Here is a 20,289-nt window from a genome sequence, read left to right on the forward strand (position 1 = left end):
GAAGAGTGAATCCTCAGAAGAAAATACTCTGAGAGGAAGAAAGAAAACTGACCTGCAGGCCCCCACACACACACACACACACACGCACACACAAAAACACACACGCACACACAAAAACACACACAAACACACAGACACCAACATTTTCAGACATAAAAGTTTTTTTTTCCCTGTCAATTCAACAAATCAGAAAATGCCACTGCAAAATATGTTTTACTAATACCCGATTGGTTGGTTTGACCATATAAAATATGGAGACCAGTGAAAGAGGTTGTCAGTTTTGTTATCAGTTGATTGTCACTTAACTGTACACAGCCTACTTGTAGCCGTGTTAGCGTAGCTTGTTGAGCGGTAGACTCAGTCGGTCTGGGAGATTGGAATTTTAAATACTGTTGATTGATATTTTATATCATATTTGCGTGCTGTTTAGTTGTTTGGTAGCTACTATAACCAAGTGGTTTAGCTGGTTGTTTGTTGGTGTTAGCGTCAGTAGCTAGCATTAGAGTTTGCTAACGAGCTACCCAGCATTAGCTAACGTTAACGTTAGCGTCAGCTCCACTTTTTCCCGTGTCCTATTTCCCTTCTGGCGCACAATGTTACATGAGAGAAAGAGAAACTTGGTGATTCTGGCTCATGAAAAGGCTATAACAACTGGACTGGATATGGATGGATTGGTTAGCAGTATTTCACAAAGAAACACAAGACTGATCCTGTAAGGAACATATTTTGAGTCACAGAACTAAAATATCTCCATATCTGTCTGACCTCTTTCACATCGCCACTCCAGTCTGCTCCCTCAGATCCTCCTACTCCATCCACCCCACCGTGCCCTTTGCCCGCCTCAGCACCATGGGGGGGGGGGGGGGGGGGGGGGGGGGAGCTTTCAGCTGCTGTGGAACTCTCTGCCACCTGACATACGCAACATTGACTATTTCCCCATCTTCAAATCCAGACTCAAAACCAATCTTTTCAAGATCTCCTACTCACTCTAACATTTTAACTGTAATTACACTGGCCTATATTTAATTTATTTTATTGTATGCTGATTTTATCCATCGTTGTTTTTTAAATGTTGATTGTTATACATTGTCCTTGTGTGTTTAGAAAGGTGCTTATAAATAAAATGTATTATTATTATAAAAAAACCACACGAAACGTGAAAACTAACACAAGAACACGAAAAAAAAAATGTTAAAAAAAATGTTAAAACCAACATTTGTATTTATGTTATTTTTGTCTCAACTTTTTTTTCATATTTTTGGTATTGATGAACAGACGACTGAATAAGCACAAATAGTAATGAATGAAAAAAAAGCTCATAAAAATTAAATGATATGCATTTAAATGCACCAAAAAATTATATAAGGGGCGCTGTGGTTAGTGCGCGCACGCCCCATTTATGGAAGCTGTAGTCTTCCAAGCGGGCGGCCCAGGTTGGAATCCGACCTGTGGCTCCTTTCCCGCATGACATTTGCCACTCTCTCTCTCCCTGATTTCCAACTCTATCCACATTCCTATCTCTCAAATAAAGGCACAAAAAGCCAAAAAATGTATCTTTTAAAAAAATTACATTAAAAGTAAGTGTAGCTAAAGTAATTTATGAAACGTGACATAAATTGATATTGCTGCTTGAATTTGATTTTGTGTTTTTATTTTCACTTTTGTATTGAGCTCCATGTTTATTTCCAGTCCTCCATATCGAGGTAATCTAATAATACTGCAACCCAGGCCATCCAAAGCATCTTTGTATCTCCTCCAAAGCCTTTTTTCCAGTTAGGAAACTTTAAAAACCTTACCTCTTTGTTAAGTTTTCTACCTTTAACGTCATTATTATTTCAGCTTCTCACACAGCGGACCAAAAGAAAATTTGCAGACGTGACAGCTGATCAGCTTGGTGTGTAAATGAGTGTGTAAAAAGAGCCAATATGCAATGCGGTCAATGCAAGAAACATGTCTTTACATTCCTACTCATACCTATGTGTTTAATTTAGTTTTTAAAATACGTATTATTGTTTTGCATTCTGTGTAACTATTAATTTTAATGAAGTTTCAAACTCAAAACTTTTTTTTTTTTTACATGAATGTCCTTATAGGGAACTCTATTCATTACATACCAGCCAACAGTGGACCGAGGTGTAACAAAACCACAGGTAATTGAACTCAAAAGCACGACCCAAAACACAGTCTTTGGTTAGGGGAAAAAAAACAGTCTTTACTTCTTACAAGCAGACAGAATCCAAAAAAATGATGCAAGAGGAAACAAAAGGCTTGTACGCTTCACACAGGGGTCAAAGACGAACTGGCACAGAAGGAAGGGAAGCCACAGACTAAATACTAAGGTGAGGGGGAAGACAACGAGATGCAGCTGGGAACAATCAGGGCGGGGCAGACAATCACACAGATGGGAAACACATGAGGGCAGGAAGTGAAGGATCTGAAATGAGAGGAGAGGTTAGTGACCCAAAACAGGAAATAATACAAGTAGAAATTAAAACATAACCTAAGACACAGAGCTGGACATGACACGTGGTATTACAAGAATGGACATTTGTTAAATGTGCATCAAAAAACAAATGGCTTACCTATTGAAAATGGCTTAGCACACATTGATAAAAAAATGTCTGAGATGACTGAAAACACAGTTTTAATGTCAGATCAGTTTTTTTGGGGTTAATTAAAACTGAATAAATATATAATTTGTATATATCTCAATCTTCACATCTTTATTTCCAGTATATATATTGGTGGTTTTCAAATATTTTCCTTTATTTTATATATTAAAGTAAATGGTATCATGTTGCTTTCTGTAGGAGTTTCTTTTAATCCAGTGTTAAGTTGGAAATGTAAGAGATCCAATAAACCTGAGCCTTAACATTTTGTTTCTGAAATAATATGAACTAATCCTGATTTAAGAGGCTGTTTTTCTTCTCTTTGTGTCATGTAAACAGCCTCTCTACAGTTAGAAAGACCTCCTGGGGCTGGGGCCATTGAAACAATGGAGGAGAGTTAGAATGTGATGTGTGTGAATGGGTCGTTAAAATTCCTGCTCCAGCCAGTAGAGGCACTGCAGAGAAGGTCCTTTAACACTCACACACCTTCAGGACCCCTCTGTGCAAAAATTGTAAAACTTCACTAGAGTGGTTTTGTGTGTGTGTGTGTGTGTGTGTGTGTGTGTGTGTGAGATCATCTAAACATGTAATAACTGATCATATATATGTATGTTTTTATTGAAGATTAAATAAAGACTCCGGGAGGCGAGGAGCAGAGAAAAAAGTTTCAGACAATTCAAAACTTTATTAGAAACTCTTCTATACACAGACAATCAAGAATCTTATTCATCAACAGTCCAACATCATCATGACTCTTTACAGTTTATAAAACAGAGACAGACAGGCAGAGAGAGAGATGGACAGAGAGTGAGACAGGCAGAGAGAGAGATGGACAGAGAGTGAGACAGGCAGAGAGAGAGACAGGCAAAGAGTGAGACAGGAAGATGAAAATAACATGGGAGATTGGCAGAGAGAGTGAGACGGGCAGAGTGAGACAGGCAGGGAGTGAGATAGACAGGAGTGATGGGCAGAGAGAGTGAGACAGGCAGAGAAAGTATGACAGGAAGACTGTGAAACAGATTAAAAGACAAATTCAGTTAATTTAGGTAAGTCAAGAAGGACAACTTCAAAATATTGACCACCAATCAGGAACGAGCTGGGTTGAGGCAACAAATAGAAAGCTGAAGGTTGAAGGTTATTTGTGGTCAGCTTGTTGTTAGGGTCATGGCAACTGTATTCCAGTGTGGGGTCAGCTCTGATGGTGACAAAACATAACAACACTTTGAGTCAATTGATAATCATGTCTGTCTCTTGTTGTTGTTGAACATGATGTTAGTTATGATTAGCTAGTAGTTTTTTCTCAGTTATTAGTTAATAATGTCTGTCTTGTTGGTCATGGTGAGTTAGTAGTTTTTTCTCAGTTTTTAGTTAATAATGTCTGTCTTGTTGGTCATGGTGAGTTAGTAGTTGTTTCTCAGTTATTAGTTAATAATGTCTGTCTTGTTAGTCATGGTGAGTTAGTAGTTGTTTCTCAGTTATTAGTTAGTAATGTCTGTCTTGTTAGTCATGGTGAGTTAGTAGTTGTTTCTCAGTTATTAGTTAATAATGTCTGTCTTGTTAGTCATGGTGAGTTAGTAGTTGTTTCTCAGTTATTAGTTAGTAATGTCTGTCTTGTTAGTCATGGTGAGTTAGTAGTTGTTTCTCAGTTATTAGTTAATAATGTCTGTCTTGTTAGTCATGGTGAGTTAGTAGTTGTTTCTCAGTTATTACTTAATAATGTCTTTCTTGTTGGTCATGGTGAGTTAGAAGTTGTTCTCTCAGTTATTAGTTAATAATGTCTGTCTTGTTGGTCATGGTGAGTTAGTAGTTTTTTCTCAGTTATTAGTTAATAATGTCTGTCTTGTTGGTCATGGTGAGTTAGTAGTTGTTTCTCAGTTATTAGTTAATAATGTCTGTCTTGTTGGTCATGGTGAGTTAGTAGTTGTTTCTCAGTTATTAGTTAATAATGTCTGTCTTGTTAGTCATGGTGAGTTAGTAGTTGTTTCTCAGTTATTAGTTAATAATGTCTTTCTTGTTGGTCATGGTGAGTTAGTAGTTGTTTCTCAGTTATTAGTTAATAATGTCTGTCTTGTTGGTCATGGTGAGTTAGAAGTTGTTCTCTCAGTTATTAGTTAGTAATGTCTGTCTTGTTAGTCATGGTGAGTTAGTAGTTGTTTCTCAGTTATTAGTTAATAATGTCTGTCCTGTTAGTCATGGTGAGTTAGTAGTTGTTTCTCAGTTATTAGTTAATAATGTCTGTCTTGTTGGACATGGTGAGTTAGTAGTTGTTTCTCAGTTATTAGTTAATAATGTCTGTCTTGTTGGTCATGGTGAGTTAGAAGTTGTTCTCTCAGTTATTACTTAATAATGTCTGTCTTGTTGGTCATGGTGAGTTAGTAGTTGTTTCTCAGTTATTAGTTAATAATGTCTGTCTTGTTAGTCATGGTGAGTTAGTAGTTGTTTCTCAGTTATTAGTTAATAATGTCTGTCTTGTTAGTCATGGTGAGTTAGTAGTTGTTTCTCAGTTATTAGTTAATAATGTCTGTCTTGTTGGTCATGGTGAGTTAGTAGTTGTTTCTCAGTTATTAGTTAATAATGTCTGTCTTGTTGGTCATGGTGAGTTAGTAGTTGTTTCTCAGTTATTACTTAATAATGTCTTTCTTGTTGGTCATGGTGAGTTAGTAGTTGTTTCTCAGTTATTAGTTAATAATGTCTGTCTTGTTGGTCATGGTGAGTTAGAAGTTGTTCTCTCAGTTATTAGTTAGTAATGTCTGTCTTGTTAGTCATGGTGAGTTAGTAGTTGTTTCTCAGTTATTAGTTAATAATGTCTGTCTTGTTAGTCATGGTGAGTTAGTAGTTGTTTCTCAGTTATTAGTTAATAATGTCTGTCTTGTTGGACATGGTGAGTTAGTAGTTGTTTCTCAGTTATTAGTTAATAATGTCTGTCTTGTTGGTCATGGTGAGTTAGAAGTTGTTCTCTCAGTTATTACTTAATAATGTCTGTCTTGTTGGTCATGGTGAGTTAGTAGTTGTTTCTCAGTTATTAGTTAATAATGTCTGTCTTGTTAGTCATGGTGAGTTAGTAGTTGTTTCTCAGTTATTAGTTAATAATGTCTGTCTTGTTAGTCATGGTGAGTTAGTAGTTGTTTCTCAGTTATTAGTTAATAATGTCTGTCTTGTTGGTCATGGTGAGTTAGTAGTTGTTTCTCAGTTATTAGTTAATAATGTCTGTCTTGTTGGTCATGGTGAGTTAGTAGTTGTTTCTCAGTTATTACTTAATAATGTCTTTCTTGTTGGTCATGGTGAGTTAGAAGTTGTTCTCTCAGTTATTAGTTAATAATGTCTGTCTTGTTGGTCATGGTGAGTTAGTAGTTGTTTCTCAGTTATTAGTTAATAATTTCTGTCTTGTTAGTCATGGTGAGTTAGTAGTTGTTTCTCAGTTATTAGTTGGTAATGTCTGTCTTGTTGGTCATGTTGTTTATGAGTTAAAGTTTTGCTGCTGTGAGAACAGGTAATTAATTGGTTGTAAAGCAGCAGTAAAATCAACACAGGGTGCTTCTGTTTTTAGAGTTTAAGCTTGGAATTAAAATGAGTGTATGATGCTCCTCGCTCCATCTGATCTGGGTGGTGGTGTTCGCAGCACAGTCCCATACAGTGTCACTCTAAGTGAGGTGTGTATGTGTGTGTTTGAAAGGTTTAGTATGATGATACCTGCAGTCGCTGAGCTTTCTGTCTTCAGGGGCCGAACAGATCTACTTCATGGCTAAAAGACACGAACAGATGTTAAAACATAGTTGTTGTTTTTTTTTTTTAGTATTTGTTGAGCTCAGCATCATCTATTGATACTGAGAACAGTGAAGTTAAATGTTTGCTGTGACTGAATGTGATTTGCTGTGAAGCTGTGATGTCACAGTAGGGTGTAACCGTTACCAGCTGTGGTGGCATGGGGGGAGTCGTCCGGTTTGTCTGGTTGGTCAGAAGATGTCACTGCAACCCAAAACCAGTTGAGAGCTCATTAACAAACAAAGTGACACAACATCCACAAAGATTCATCTCTTCTACTGTGAGAAAAAAAAGTATATTTATTGATTTGTGTTTGTTGTGTATAAACAGTTTTTCTATGTATGTATGTATGAATTAACATATGTATGTATGTATAGATGTATATGTTTGTTTGTATGTATTTCAAATATTGAACATAAACATGTAAATATACCAGATTAAAGCCATAAGCTAAATTCAATCTGTGGTCCCCCAGCCCTAACCTTCTGGCCGACAAAGATGTTTCTTGCATTTGTTTTCTGAACGTTCATTAATCAAAGTTCATTATGTCATCAATCAGTTCTTGTTGTTAGACAAATTAGTAACAGAGTTCCACAAAGTTCAGTACTTGGACCAATTCTTTTCAGCTATACTTGCTTCCACTGGGTAGTATTTTGAGGAAACACTCCCAATAATGTTAGCACTATGCAGATGATACTCACTTACACTTATCAATGAAGCCAGATCACACAAATCAGCTTACTTAGGCAAGACAGTGTTTTCAAAGTTTTCAGTGCTCAGTCTGCTGACAACAAAACAATTTTAGCTGTTGTTTTTCTGTGTTCTCTATCACTGACCAATTACGTCAGAATGAGGCGAGACTACTCATATCAAATTTGTCAACATGATTGGTTGAGTAGTCTCCAGATCTAGAGGTGCTGCAGATTACAGGACACAATTTATTTCTATGGTTTAATGTTTCTTTTTCAAATGTTCTTAAATAAAAGCAGATATTGAGCATACAGAACAAAAAGACTTAACAGTCACTAGAAAGGGAGGCATCTGCCTTGAGACAATTTCAGTAACCTAGCAACAGTAAGCGCCAGTGAGAAGGGCTCTGAAATTGAGGTTATGGGTGCTATTTGCACTAAAAATGCAGTGAATGGAACCAGGCCTTAACTCAGACAGACTTAAGTTATTTTGTTTGACCCCAAACACCCCAGATACACTTTTTCTAATTATAGAAATTAGAGTTAGGGTTAGCCTTAACCCCCCCAACAGTCCTATCAGCCTGGCATCCAGCACCCCTGTTAGGAATCTGTGAGTTCGGTTGTATCTAGATATGTCCTTTAACTCTCACGTAAAACATTTTTCAAGGACAGCCTACTTGTCCATGCATTCATAACGTCTAGGTTAAGGACCCGTAGCTTTTAGTGAACCAGAACAAGGAGCTGAGAGGTGGGATACATGTATCTTAAAACTTTAATTAACTTCTTCCTGATTAAGAGACTTTTGTCGATCTTCATTTCTGCATCTCTGTTTTTTCATTTGTGCTCCTGAACCCTGAAGATTTAAATTTGGATTCTAAAAAAAATCTGTCTGCTGGAGTTTGCTATTGATAATTGTGAATGCTCTGTCTTAATTTAACTTCTACAGTGTGAGCACATAAATGGTGAACCTTGGTTGTCCGTCGTAAATGATTCAGTTGTACAGTGTGACGTTACAAGATGACTTTTATACAATCGTTCGGAGTACCCTGGGCTTAAGTCCCAGTTTACCTTCGGTGGAGTCAGGAGTGTGTGGACTCTGGTCATCAGGTTGCTGCTTGTCAGGTTTTGCAGACTCTTCCTGTTTCACCTCATCATCCCCAGTGACATTGTCTGCCATCTCATGGTAAGGCTCAGCTTCACTGTTACTGTTGTTACTGTTGTTACTGCTGTCTCCATCATCACCATCATCACCATCATCAACCTCGTCATCGCCGTCACTGCTATTATTGCTAACACCACCACCATTGCCATTTTCAGTTTTGTCACGGCCGTCACTGCTGTTTTTGTCATCACCATCATCTCCATCTTCCCTTCTGTCACTGCTGTTATTTTCATCACCACCAACAGTGACATCACTAGTGTCATCGCTTTGGCTATGGTCACTGTTGTCGCCATTGTCCCCGTTTTCATCATTGTCACCATTGCTGTGGTCACCTTTGTCACCGTTATCATTGTTGTCATTGTTGTCATCGTTGTCATTGTTTTCATCGTTGTCATCGTTGTCACTGTTTTCAACTTTTTTGCTGTGGTCACCGTCGTCACCGCTATCATCATTGTCACTGCTGTCACTGTTGTCACTTTTCTCCCCTATGTCATCATTGTCACCTCCATCACTGTTGGACTGACTTGTGTCACTGTTTCTATCATTCATTTCGTCATTATCCTCGTCTTTGTTCTTTTTGTCATCATTCCCAGCACTGTCGTCCTCCTTTGTGGTCCTCTCCTGCTCATGTTCAGCTGAGTCAGTCCCCTTGTCCTTGGAGTCAGATTTGTCTTCACTTGTGTTCTCCTGATTGTCAGGTACAGTTTCACTGTCGTCCTCCTTTGTGGTCACTTCTTGCTCATCTTTGGTTGGCTCCACCTCCTCTTCCTTGGAGTCCACCATTTCACTGCTGTCATTGTCAGACTCACTTGTTTCCATGTCTCCGTCACTTGTATCTTCGTCCTCTTTTTCAATGTCTTCATTCTGTTCACTGACGTCTTCTTTTGAGACCACCTGCTGTTCACCTCCTGCTGGTTTGACCTCTTCTGACAAATCTGTTTCCTCTCCCTCCTTCCCCTCTGTGTCCCTACTATCTACCCCATCTCCCTCCATTAAGTCCTTCTCTGACGTGCTGTCATCCTTGTCTGTATCAGTGTCCTCAGTTTCAGGTTTAGTGTCGCCCTTTGAGTAGGTGTCACTGTTCTGCTCAGTTTCAATATGAGCTGAAGTGTCGGTAGTGTCTGAGAAAATAAAATGTTTGACTCTCATCACATATTGTTATTGTTGCCCCAAACATTAGCAAGTTGCTCATCCAAACAGATCCAAGTTATTGATCAGACAGTCATTTTGCTGCACAGGCTGCTCAACAACTTAAGAACTAGCTAATAGATTGACTGACTGACTGACTGACTGACTGACTGACTGACTGACTTAAGAACTGACTGACCGACTGACTTAAGAGTTTACTGACAGACTGACTTAGGAGCTTACTGACCGGCTAACTTAAGACCTAACTAACAGACTAACAGACTGACTGACTGACTTGAGAGTTTACTGACTGACTAACTTAGGAACTAGCTAACAGACTGATTTACTGACCAACTGTTGTATGTGTCAGTCTGTAGTTGTTGTGTGTCAGTCTGTAGTTGTTGTATGTCAGTCTGTAGTTGTGTGTCAGTCTGTGGTTGTTGTGTGTCAGTCTGTAGTTGTGTGTCAGTCTGTGGTTGTTGTGTGTCAGTCTGTGGTTGTTGTGTGTCAGTCTGTAGCTGTTGTGTGTCAGTCTGTAGTTGTGTGTCAGTCTATGGTTGTTGTGTGTCAGTCTATGGTTGTTGTGTGTCAGTCTATGGTTGTTGTGTGTCAGTCTATGGTTGTTGTGTGTCAGTCTGTAGTTGTGTGTCAGTCTGTGGTTGTTGTGTGTCAGTCTGTAGTTCTGTGTCAGTCTGTGGTTGTTGTGTGTCAGTCTGTAGTTGTGTGTCAGTCTGTGGTTGTTGTGTGTCAGTCTATGGTTGTTGTGTGTCAGTCTGTGGTTGTGTGTCAGTCTGTGGTTGTGTGTCAGTCTGTAGTTGTGTGTAAGTCTATGGTCGGTGTGTGTCAGTCTGTAGTTGTGTGTCAGTCTGTGGTTGTTGTGTGTCAGTCTGTAGCTGTTGTGTGTCAGTCTGTAGTTGTGTCAGTCTGTGGTTGTTGTGTGTCAGTCTGTTGCTGTTGTGTGTCAGTCTGTAGTTGTGTGTCAGTCTGTGGTTGTTGTGTGTCAGACTGTAGTTGTTGTGTGTCAGTCTGTAGCTGTTGTGTGTCAGTCTGTGGTTGTTGTGTGTCAGTCTGTAGTTGTGTGTCAGTCTGTGGTTGTTGTGTGTCAGTCTGTGGTTGTTGTGTGTCAGTCTGTAGTTGTGTGTCAGTCTGTAGCTGTTGTGTGTCAGTCTGTGGTTGTTGTGTGTCAGTCTGTAGCTGTTGTGTGTCAGTCTGTGGTTGTTGTGTGTCAGTCTGTAGCTGTTGTGTGTCAGTCTGTGGTTGTTGGTCTGTAGTTGTTGTGTGTCCCTCTGTGGTTGTTGTGTGTCAGTCTGTAGCTGTGTGTCCATCTGTGGTTGTTGTATGTCAGTCTGTAGCTGTTGTGTGTCAGTCTGTGGTTGTTGTGTGTCAGTCTGTAGCTGTTGTGTGTCAGTCTGTAGTTGTGTGCTAGTCTGTAGCTGTTGTGTCAGTCTGTAGTTGTTGTGTTTCAGTCTATAGTTGTCAGTCTGTAGTTGTGTCAGTCTGTGGTTGTTGTGTGTCAGTCTATAGTTGTGTGTCCGTCTGTGGTTGTTGTGTGTCAGTCTATAGTTGTCAGTCTATAGTTGTGTGTCCCTCTGTGGTTGTTGTGTGTCAGTCTGTAGCCGTGTGTCAGTCTGTGGTTGTTGTGTGTCAGTCTATAGTTGTCAGTCTGTAGTTGTGTGTCAGTCTGTTGTTGTTGTTGTTGTGTGTCCCTCTGTGGTTGTTGTGTGTCAGTCTGTAGCTGTGTGTCAGTCTGTTGTTGTGTGTCTGTCTGCGGTTGTTGTGTGTCAGTCTATAGTTGTCAGTCTGTAGTTGTGTGTCAGTCTGTTGTTGTTGTGTGTCCCTCTGTGGTTGTTGTGTGTCAGTCTGTAGCTGTGTGTCAGTCTGTTGTTGTTGTTGTTGTTGTTGTTGTTGTTGTTGGGGTGGTGTGTCAGTCTGTAGTTGTGTGTCCGTCTGTGGTTGTTGTGTGTCAGTCTATAGTTGTCAGTCTGTAGTTGTGTGTCAGTCTGTTGTTGTTGTGTGTCCCTCTGTGGTTGTTGTGTGTCAGTCTGTAGCTGTGTGTCAGTCTGTGGTTGTTGTGTGTCAGTCTGTAGCGGTGTGTCAGTCTGTGGTTGTTGTGTGTCAGACTGTAGCTGTTGTGTTTCAGTCTGTAGTTGTTGTGTTTCACTCTGTAGCTGTTGTGTTTCAGTCTGTAGTTGTTTGTCCCTCTGTGGTTGTTGTGTGTCAGTCTGTAGTTGTGTGACAGTAGTCGTGTGTCAGTCTGTAGTTGTTTTGTGTCAGTCTGCGGTTGTTGTGTGTCAGTCGGTGGTTTGTTTGGTGTCAGTCTGTGGTTGTTGTGTGTTAGTCAGTTGTTTTTGTGCCGGAACAATGTAAAAACAACCACTTATAGATACACAACAACAGTACAGTAACCATGGAAAGATTAGAAAGAAATGCATTCATTTTTTAAAAATGTTGATGGAATAAAAACTTTACAATATAACACACTGACCTGGAGACAGGGTTGACTCATCTGACTCTGAGGGACACACAGACAGGTCATCAGACAGACAAGTCGTCAGACAAACAAGTCATCAGACAGACAGGTCATCAGACAGACAGGTCATTAGACAAACCAGTCATCAGACAGACAGGTCATCAGACAGACAGGTCATTAGACAAAGAAGTCATCAGACAGACAGGTCATTAGACAAAAAAGTGATCAGACAGACAGGTCATCAGACAAACAGGTCATCTAGAACAAGTCATCAGACAGACAGGTCATTAGACAAACAAGTCATCAGACAGACAGGTCATCAGACAGACAAATCATCAGACAGACAAGTCATCAGACAGACAGGTCATCAGACAGACAGGTCATCAGACACACAGGTCATCAGTGTGCATAAAGTGTCTATATTCGGGCTGCAGGAACGAAATTTGAAATTTAAATATAATTTGAATATTCAAAATAATAACAATATTCAAATGTTTAATGGCCATTCAACAAATAAATAATTGGTTAAAATGTTTTGGATAACTAGTTAATCAATTCACTTGAGGATGTTAATATTCCTCAAACAGTTTTACAAGAGTTGTCAGCCTAGGTGTTGCAAACAGTAAGACATCTGGAGCTTTTGTATTAAAGGTGGACACGCGGATGTGTGGTGCTTTGTATTGAGGAGTAGCAGAGACACAGAGGCTCGTCACTAAAAGCCGCACAGTGAGCCCATGAAAAGGTTTTTCTCCAGTGTTGTTGACACAAGTCAAAGCTCAACATTTCAATGACATATGTGGATATTATTAATACATTGTTATCTCCACTTTGTACAACAAGCCAACAAGCTGTGCTGAGTAAGAAAGGCGAGTGTTGGTGCCGTGTAGAGCCCCCACCTTCCCCCGCGCGACAGAGAGGGAAATAGAAACGGGGCGTTGGAGTAAAAAGGGCGAGCCACGTCATGCTGCGTTGCTCTGTTTTGGCCATATTAAAAATACTATGGGCAATGCATACATCCAAGTGAACGTTATACTGTGCCAAAGCTTCATGATGAAGAAAATGACATGTAGTATGGGCGCAAGGTTTGCCGTAGTAATTAGTAAAATTGCTTTTAGTTATGGTATAGTTTAAATAGTAGCCTACTAAATTTTAACATTAAAAATTTGAATATATTCGAATATTGAAACTTATAAAGCATACAAATTGTACTGGGATTATAGAAAATATCTGCAGCTCTAGGGTATGTTGTGTATGTGTTGTGTTGTTACCTGGTTGTGAGGTCACAGGTTCATCTGTACTTCCTCCTGCAATAGACAACAAGAACCAAAATAAGCATCCGTCTCAATCAAGCTGATGTTGTGGTCTAAGAAAAGTTAAGTGTGTGTAGCTAACAGTTTGTCAAGAGGCTTAAAACCCTCCTCAGCTCCAGCTCTCAGCCTGTCATTAGGTTGACTGAAAGTCAGGATGACAAGGATTTGCAGCTCCTGCCCTGCCGCAATAGATGGCTGACGTCACTCAGGCTTTGTCCACTAATATTTACAGTCTATAGTTAAATCCTGTTACACCGTGTCCTGATAGCATGTAACATGATTGAGAGTCAGTGACCAGACCAGCTCGATTCGATTGTTTCTATCTGCCTGTGAGCGCTATGCCAAGCAGCGCAATGCAAAGCAGCGCAGTGCCAACTGCTAACTAATAGTTTTAACTGTGTTTCTGTGTGTGTGTTACCGTTTAGGTGGATCAGCAAAGCTTCACTTCTATCTGAAATATCACAGAGACACACATACACACATTAGAATCTAATATTTTAAGCATATATGTATACATTTTATATATATATATATATATATATATATATATATGTAGATATACATACATTTAAACAGAGAAGGTCAGACTTTCAATTTAACAACATGACACAATCTCTTAGACTTCATGTTCAGAGGTTATATCAAAAATGACTGATGGTGTCTGATTAAGACATGATGTCATAGTTTACCTGGGACTGGAGCTGCAAGAGAGACAGCACTGATGACCAGCAGCAGCAACACAACACACCTGTAACAAACACACACACACACACACACACACACACACACACACACACACACACACACACACACACACACACACACACACACACACACACACACATTCACATTCACACACATTCAAAGTAAGAGACTAGAAAGCAGTACATTATTTAGGTAACGCATCAAAATATAACATTGTAAAAAAGGGTGACTTGTAAAGAATGTAAAAAATGTAAAGGGTCAGATGTTAATAATGTAAAGAATGTAAAGGGTGACATGTTAAGAATGTAAATAATGTAAAGGGTCAGATGTTAATAATGTAAAGAATGTAAAGGGTGACATGTTAAGAATGTAAAGAATGTAAAGGGTCAAATGTTAATAATGCAAAGAATGTAAAGGGTGACATGTAAAGAATATAACAAATGTAAAGGGTCAAATGTTAATAATGTAAAGAATGTAAAGGGTGACTTGTAAAGAACGTGAAGTGTAAAGAATTTAAAGAATGTAAAGGATCAGATGTAAAGAATATAAAGAATGTAAAGGGTGAGCTGTAAAGAATGTAAAGACTGTAAAGGGTCAGATGTTAATAATGTAAAGAATGTAAATAATGTAAAGGGTCAGATGTTAATAATGTAAAGAATGTAAAAGGTGACATGTTAAGAATGTAAAGAATGCAAAGGGTCAAATGTTAATAATGTAAAGAATGTAAAGGGTGACTTGTAAAGAATGTAAAGGGTCAGATGTAAAGAACGTAAAGAATGTAAAGGGTCAGATGTTAATAATGTAAAGAATGTAAAGGGTGACATGTAAAGAATGTAAAGGGTCAGATGTAAAGACTGTAAAGAATGTAAAGGGTAAGATGTAAAGAGAGTAAAGAAAGTAAAGAATGTAAAGGGTGAGATGTAAAGAGAGTAAATTAAGTAAAGAATGTAAAGGGTGAGATGTAAAGAGTGTAAAGAATGGAAAGAATTGAAAGGGTGAGATGTAAAGAGTGTGAAGAATGTAAAGGTCATGTTAAAAGTGTAAAGAATGTAAAGGGTGAGATGTAAAGAGTGTAAAGAATGTAAAGGTCTGATGTAAGGAGTGTAAAGAATGTAAAGGTCAGATGTAAAGCATGTAAAGAATGTAAAGGTCAGATGTAAAGAGTGTAAATAATTTAAATAATGTAAAGGATCAGATGTAAAGAATGTAAAGGGCGACTTGTAAAGAATGTAAAGGGTCAGATGTTAATAATGTAAATAATGTAATGGGTGACATGTAAAGAATGTAAAGGGTGAGATGATAATAATGTAAAAAATGTAAAGGGTCAGATGTTAAGAATGTAAAGGGTCAGATGTAAAGACTGTAAAGGTCAGATGTAAAGAGTATAAAGAATGTAAAGGGTGAAATGTAAAGCGAGTAAAGAAAGTAAAGAATGGAAAGGGTGAGATGTAAAGAGTGTAAATAATGTAAAGGTCAGATGTAAAGAATGGAAAGGTCAGATGTAAACGATGTAAAGAATATAAAGGGTGAGATGTAAAGACAGTAAAGAAAGTAAAGAATTGAAAGGGTGAGATGTAAAGAGTGTGAAGAATGTAAAGGTCAGATGTTAAAAGTGTAAAGAATGTAAAGGGTGAGATGTAAAGAGTCTAAAGAATGTAAAGGTCTAATGTAAAGAGCAGAGGTGTAAAGAGTACTAAAATATTCTACTCAAGTAAAAGTACTGTTACTTTAATACAATTTTACTTAAGTACAAGTAAAAGTACCAGTTTAGAATTGTACTCAAGTAAAAGTAAAAAGTAACTTGTTTAAAATGTACTTTAAGTAAAAGTTGCTTAGTTACTTTTTTGTAACAACGCATCTCCCCTGTGTAGTGCAAAAGGACGAGAAGATATTAATCTCAAAGTTTCTTTAATTAAAGGCAAAGATTTATCTTTTCAGATAAACATTTTCTTATAGCCCATTGACAAAAACAAAATATAAATAATGATGGATAATTTAATATCAAGGATTATATGTTCAAGTAATCAGCTGTTTTATTAAGGGAAATGTTTAAATTATTTAAGAAAATACTAAAAGGGTCTTTGTGTCAATTATAGACAGTGTAGAGTATTTTAGTGTTTTTAGTTTTATTATTCTGAGGCTGCTCAGTCTCAAATGCAGCCTCAAAGGCTGATTTAGCTGCAACTAAACCTGAGATGAAAGATAATCCATTTATTGTTTTAAAATGAGCCTGCATGAGCTTATATTAGATGTTTTAGTCACTGTTTGTTTACTTCTTAGCAGGCTGCTGAAGCTTCTAACTGAATCTGTTTGGTTCGAAGTATTTATTTTCACACAACTGACATTTGTTAAGTTGTTGCAACTTATAACACCCAACTTCCTGATATGTTGTCTTCAAAATAAAAGCACATCACAGAGATGGCAATAAGGGACTTTTATTGTGAGAAACAACATTCTCAGCCACTTATTTGCCCAAGAGTAAGAGCAACAGCCAACTTATTTTAATCATCTTGGACTTAAGACAGTGATACATCAGTTTATAAACACCTTCAGCAGGTAGACCCGCTGTAGTGGAGGTGCTTATCCGTGCTGCACTAGCTGAAGTGGCACCGAGCCAAGAAAAGGGTCTCTCTGTCTCTCTGCCTCTTGTCGCTCCGGTGCGATGAGGGAAAATCATTCATAGCAGGCTTATTTGTTTTACTCAGTAACGGATGTGATTTAAAATGTATCTAATTACAATACTTAACAGAAAACCTACTGAAGTAAAAGTAAAAGTACAGATTTTAAAAACGACTTAAAAAGTAACAAGTACACCTAAAAACTACTCAATTACAGTAACGCGAGTAAATGTAATTCGTTACTTTACACCTCTGGTAAAGAGTGTAAAGAATGTAAAGGTCAGATGTAAAGAGTGTAAAGAATGTAAAGGTCTGATGTTAAGAGTGTAAATAATTTAAATAATGTAAAGGATCAGATGTAAAGAATGCAAAGGTCAGATGTAAAGAATGTAAAGGGTGAGATGTAAAGAGTGTAAAGAATGTAAAGGTCAGATGTAAAGAATGTAAAGGGTGAGATGTAAAGAGTGTACAGAATGTAAAGGCCAGATGTAAATAATGTAAAGGGTGAGATGTAAAGAGTGTAAAGAATGTAAAGGTCTGATGTTAAGAGTGTAAAGAATGTAAAGGGTGAGATGTAAAGAGAGTAAAGACAGTAAATAATGTAAAGGTCAGATGTAAAGAGTGTAAAGAATGTAAAGGTCTGATGTTAAAAGTGTAAAGAATGTAAAGAGAGTAAAGAAAGTAAAGAATGTAAAGGGTGACTTGTAAAGAATGTGAAGAATGTAAAGGGTCAGATGTAAAGAATGTAAAGGTCAGATGTAAAGAGTTTAAAGAATGTAAAGGGTGAGATGTAAGGAATGTAAAGAATGTAAAGGTCAGATGTAAAGAGTGTCAGGAATGTAAAGAATGTAAAGGGTGAGATGTAAAGAATGGAAAGCATGTAAAGGGTCCGATGTTAAGAATGTAATGGTCAGATGTAAAGAATGTAAAGGTCAGATGTAAAGAGTGTAAAGAATATAAAGGGACACATTTAAAGAGTGTTAAGAATTTAAAGGGTGAGATGTAAAGAATCTAAAGAATGTTAAGGTCAGATGTAAAGAGTGTAAAGGGTCAGATGTAAAGAGTGTAAAGAATGTAAAGGGTGAGATGTAAGGAATGTAAAGGGTGAGATGTAAAGAGTGTAAAGAATGCAAAGGTCAGATGTAAAGAATGTAAAGGGTGAGATGTAAAGAGTGTAAAGGTCAGATGTAAAGAATGTAAAGGGTGAGATGTAAAGAGTGTAAAGAATGTAAAGGTCAGATGTAAAGAATGTAAAGGTCAGATGTAAAGAGTTTAAAGAATGTAAAGGGTGAGATGTAAGGAATGTAAAGCATGTAAAGAATGTAAAGAGTGTCAGGAATGTAAAGAATGTAAAGGTCAGATGTAAAGAGTGTAAAGAATATAAAGGGACACATTTAAAGAGTGTTAAGAATTTAAAGGGTGAGATATAAAGAATCTAAAGAATGTTAAGGTCAGATGTAAAGAGTGTAAAGGGTCAGATGTAAAGAGTGTAAAGAATGTAAAGGGTGAGATGTAAGGAATGTAAAGCGTCAGATGTAAAGAATGTAAAGGTCAGATGTAAAGAATGTAAAGGTCAGATGTAAAGAGTGTAAAGAATGTAAAGGGTGAGATGTAAAGTATGTAATGGTCAGACGTAAAGAATGTAAAGGGTCAGATGTAATGTAAAGAGTGTAAATAATGTAAAGGGTGAGATTTAAAGAATGTAAAGGGTCAGATGTAAAGAGTGTAAAGAATTTTAAGGGTCAGATGTAAAGAATGTAAAGGGTCAGATAAAATTGATGAATTTAAGGTGTGTGAAGAAGCTATCAGGTGAGACCCGTCTTCAGCCTCAAAGGTTAACGACTTTGTTTCTTTGTATTCCCTCCAAAGAAAAAAAATCAGAACAAAGCATCTGTTCTTTTCTGACGTATGGAGAGATACGAGCTGCAGGAGCAAAGCGGCTCAGATCCTCAAAGAGACACAAAAGCTTTAAGGTTCATGACGAGAGTCGAGTGTCAGGTGAAAAGCCGAGAAGACTGCTGCTTTATGCTGAAACACTGAAGCCCTTCTGCTGGTTTCTACAGACCACAGGTTTAGGATTTATACAGACCAGAGCCTGAAACAAAAGCTGTACGCTTCGCGAGCTGCAGACATGCACTGAGCCAGAATAGACAAATACCAGCAAACATGTAACTTCCTTCTTTAAAATACAATATCTTACACTTTATAAATGAGTTATTTTATCATTAGTAGACAATAGACAGTACACGATCAATTATGTGTTAAAAGAATTAACGCAACAAGATAATGACGAGACATGAGCAGTGTCATCAAGTATTTAGACATCATTAGAGTCAAATTGAGCAAAAAATTCATCATCAAACTTCAAAAAACATCTCACGTCTTCTATCTTACACAAAAAACAAATTCCTGTTCTTCTAGTTTCTGTGAACTTTGTTGAACTTCACAAAGTTTGACAAACGTGACAAGGAGTTAAGGTTAGAGGAAGAAGAAGAAGAACTCACCGTACGAACATGATGTCACTAACAGGAAAGACACTCGGCTGTTTGTTGAGTTTCTGAACTCAGCTGCACAGGGACGCAGCTTTTTATGACCAGACCCTCCTCCTCTTCCTCTTCCTCCTCCTCCTCCTCCTCCCCCTCCTCCCCCTCCTCCCCCTCCTCCTCCTGCTCCCCCTCCTGCTCCTCCTCCTCTTCCTCTTCCTCCTCCACCTCCTCCCCCTCCTCCTCCTCCTGCTACCCCTCCTGCTCCTCCTCCTCATCCTCTTCCTCCTCCTCCTGCTCTTCCTCCCACTCCTCCTGCTCCTCCTCCTCCTCTTCCTCCTCCTGCTCCTCTTCCTCCTCCTCCTGCTCCTCCTCCCCCCTCCTCCTGCTCCTCCTCCTCTTCCTCCTCCTCCTCCTGCTACGCCTGTCTAAACACCTACACTCAGGTTAACTCCAGTGACATATCCAGTTTAGAAACAAGCAGATAACAGCTGCTTCTAGTAGTCGTTCTTGAGTTTCATCATTGACACTAAATGAATGACACATTTAATCAGGATTGGTTAATGAACACACTTAATAAAGAAAGATGTGTTTAAAATAAGAGAAAGAACCGGTTCACAAACAAACAAACGTGTTGTATTAATGTGGAATTATAAAAGTATAATGAAGTACCCTCAGGTTTGTAGGATTAAATATTTATAATATCATTAAGATGATGACATAAAAGGAGCATTTTCAAGCTGCTGTTAGCTGTGGTATATTCTCAGATTCATACAGAATATATCATCATTCCTTATCAATCAATCAATCCATCTTTATTTATATAAATATATGAAAACGGTATCCTGAGACACGTTACAAAAGCAGCAGGTCTAAATCGACTCTTGGTCATCGTGCGGGTAAAACGTCTGATGCTATGAAATAAAAATAAATGAAATAAATTATGGAGGAGAATTTAAATGCAACACAAAGCAAAGAAAGGAGAGTGATTCTGATCTCACTGCAGGTCAAACTGTACAACTTTACCTGTTACAGGTTCATCCCTGGTTGAGACTAAACTGCACCAGACCGCTTACTACAAGGAAATAACAGAATATATACATTCCTGTGTGTGTGTTGGTGGGTGAGTCAGTCAAGAACTGGTTTGTCAAATCTTAACACAAAGATTCACAGAGGCAGGCCAGTGAAGATGAACAGAGCTGTTCGCGGTACTTTTTATAGATAAACAGAGGTGTTAGTGGTACATTTTAAGATGAACAGAGCTGTTCGCGATACTTTTTATAGATAAACAGAGGTGTTAGTGGTACATTTTAAGATGAACAGAGCTGGTAGCGGTACTTTTTATAGATGAAC

At 38.2% G+C, this 20,289-nt stretch overlaps 1 protein-coding gene across 2 annotated transcripts; it reads right to left on the reverse strand.

Annotated features, from left to right (window-relative positions):
• Nucleotides 1-3,262: 3,262 nt before the first annotated feature.
• On the reverse strand, nucleotides 3,263-19,031 carry stm (starmaker). 2 transcript variants are annotated; one of them, XM_061060081.1, is made up of 9 exons: nucleotides 18,958-19,031; nucleotides 13,820-13,878; nucleotides 13,549-13,581; nucleotides 13,089-13,124; nucleotides 11,836-11,862; nucleotides 8,129-9,343; nucleotides 6,519-6,575; nucleotides 6,300-6,351; nucleotides 3,263-3,829 (listed from the first exon to the last, which is right to left on the reverse strand). In XM_061060081.1, the coding sequence occupies exons 1-8, from the start codon at nucleotides 18,966-18,968 to the stop codon at nucleotides 6,341-6,343; spliced, it is 1,449 nt and encodes a 482-aa protein (XP_060916064.1). In that variant the 5' UTR covers nucleotides 18,969-19,031; the 3' UTR covers nucleotides 3,263-3,829; nucleotides 6,300-6,340. The 2 variants fall into 2 exon arrangements, with proteins under 2 accessions (XP_060916064.1, XP_060916063.1); XM_061060080.1 differs by having other exon boundaries at nucleotides 3,263-3,804; nucleotides 18,958-19,030.
• Nucleotides 19,032-20,289: the final 1,258 nt, after the last annotated feature.

Source organism: Labrus mixtus, chromosome 16, assembly GCF_963584025.1.
Source record: "Labrus mixtus chromosome 16, fLabMix1.1, whole genome shotgun sequence".
NCBI classification, from domain to species: domain Eukaryota; kingdom Metazoa; phylum Chordata; class Actinopteri; order Labriformes; family Labridae; genus Labrus; species Labrus mixtus.

What these genes read in the sequence shown, in the direction of transcription:
- stm (XM_061060081.1), bottom strand. An exon ending in TCTTGCAGCTCCAGTCCCAG is followed by an intron (nt 13,582 to 13,819) that starts GTAAACTATGAC and finishes GTGATATTTCAG; the next exon opens with ATAGAAGTGAAGCTTTGCTG. An exon ending in TGAGTCAACCCTGTCTCCAG is followed by an intron (nt 9,344 to 11,835) that starts GTCAGTGTGTTA and finishes TTATTTTCTCAG; the next exon opens with ACACTACCGACACTTCAGCT.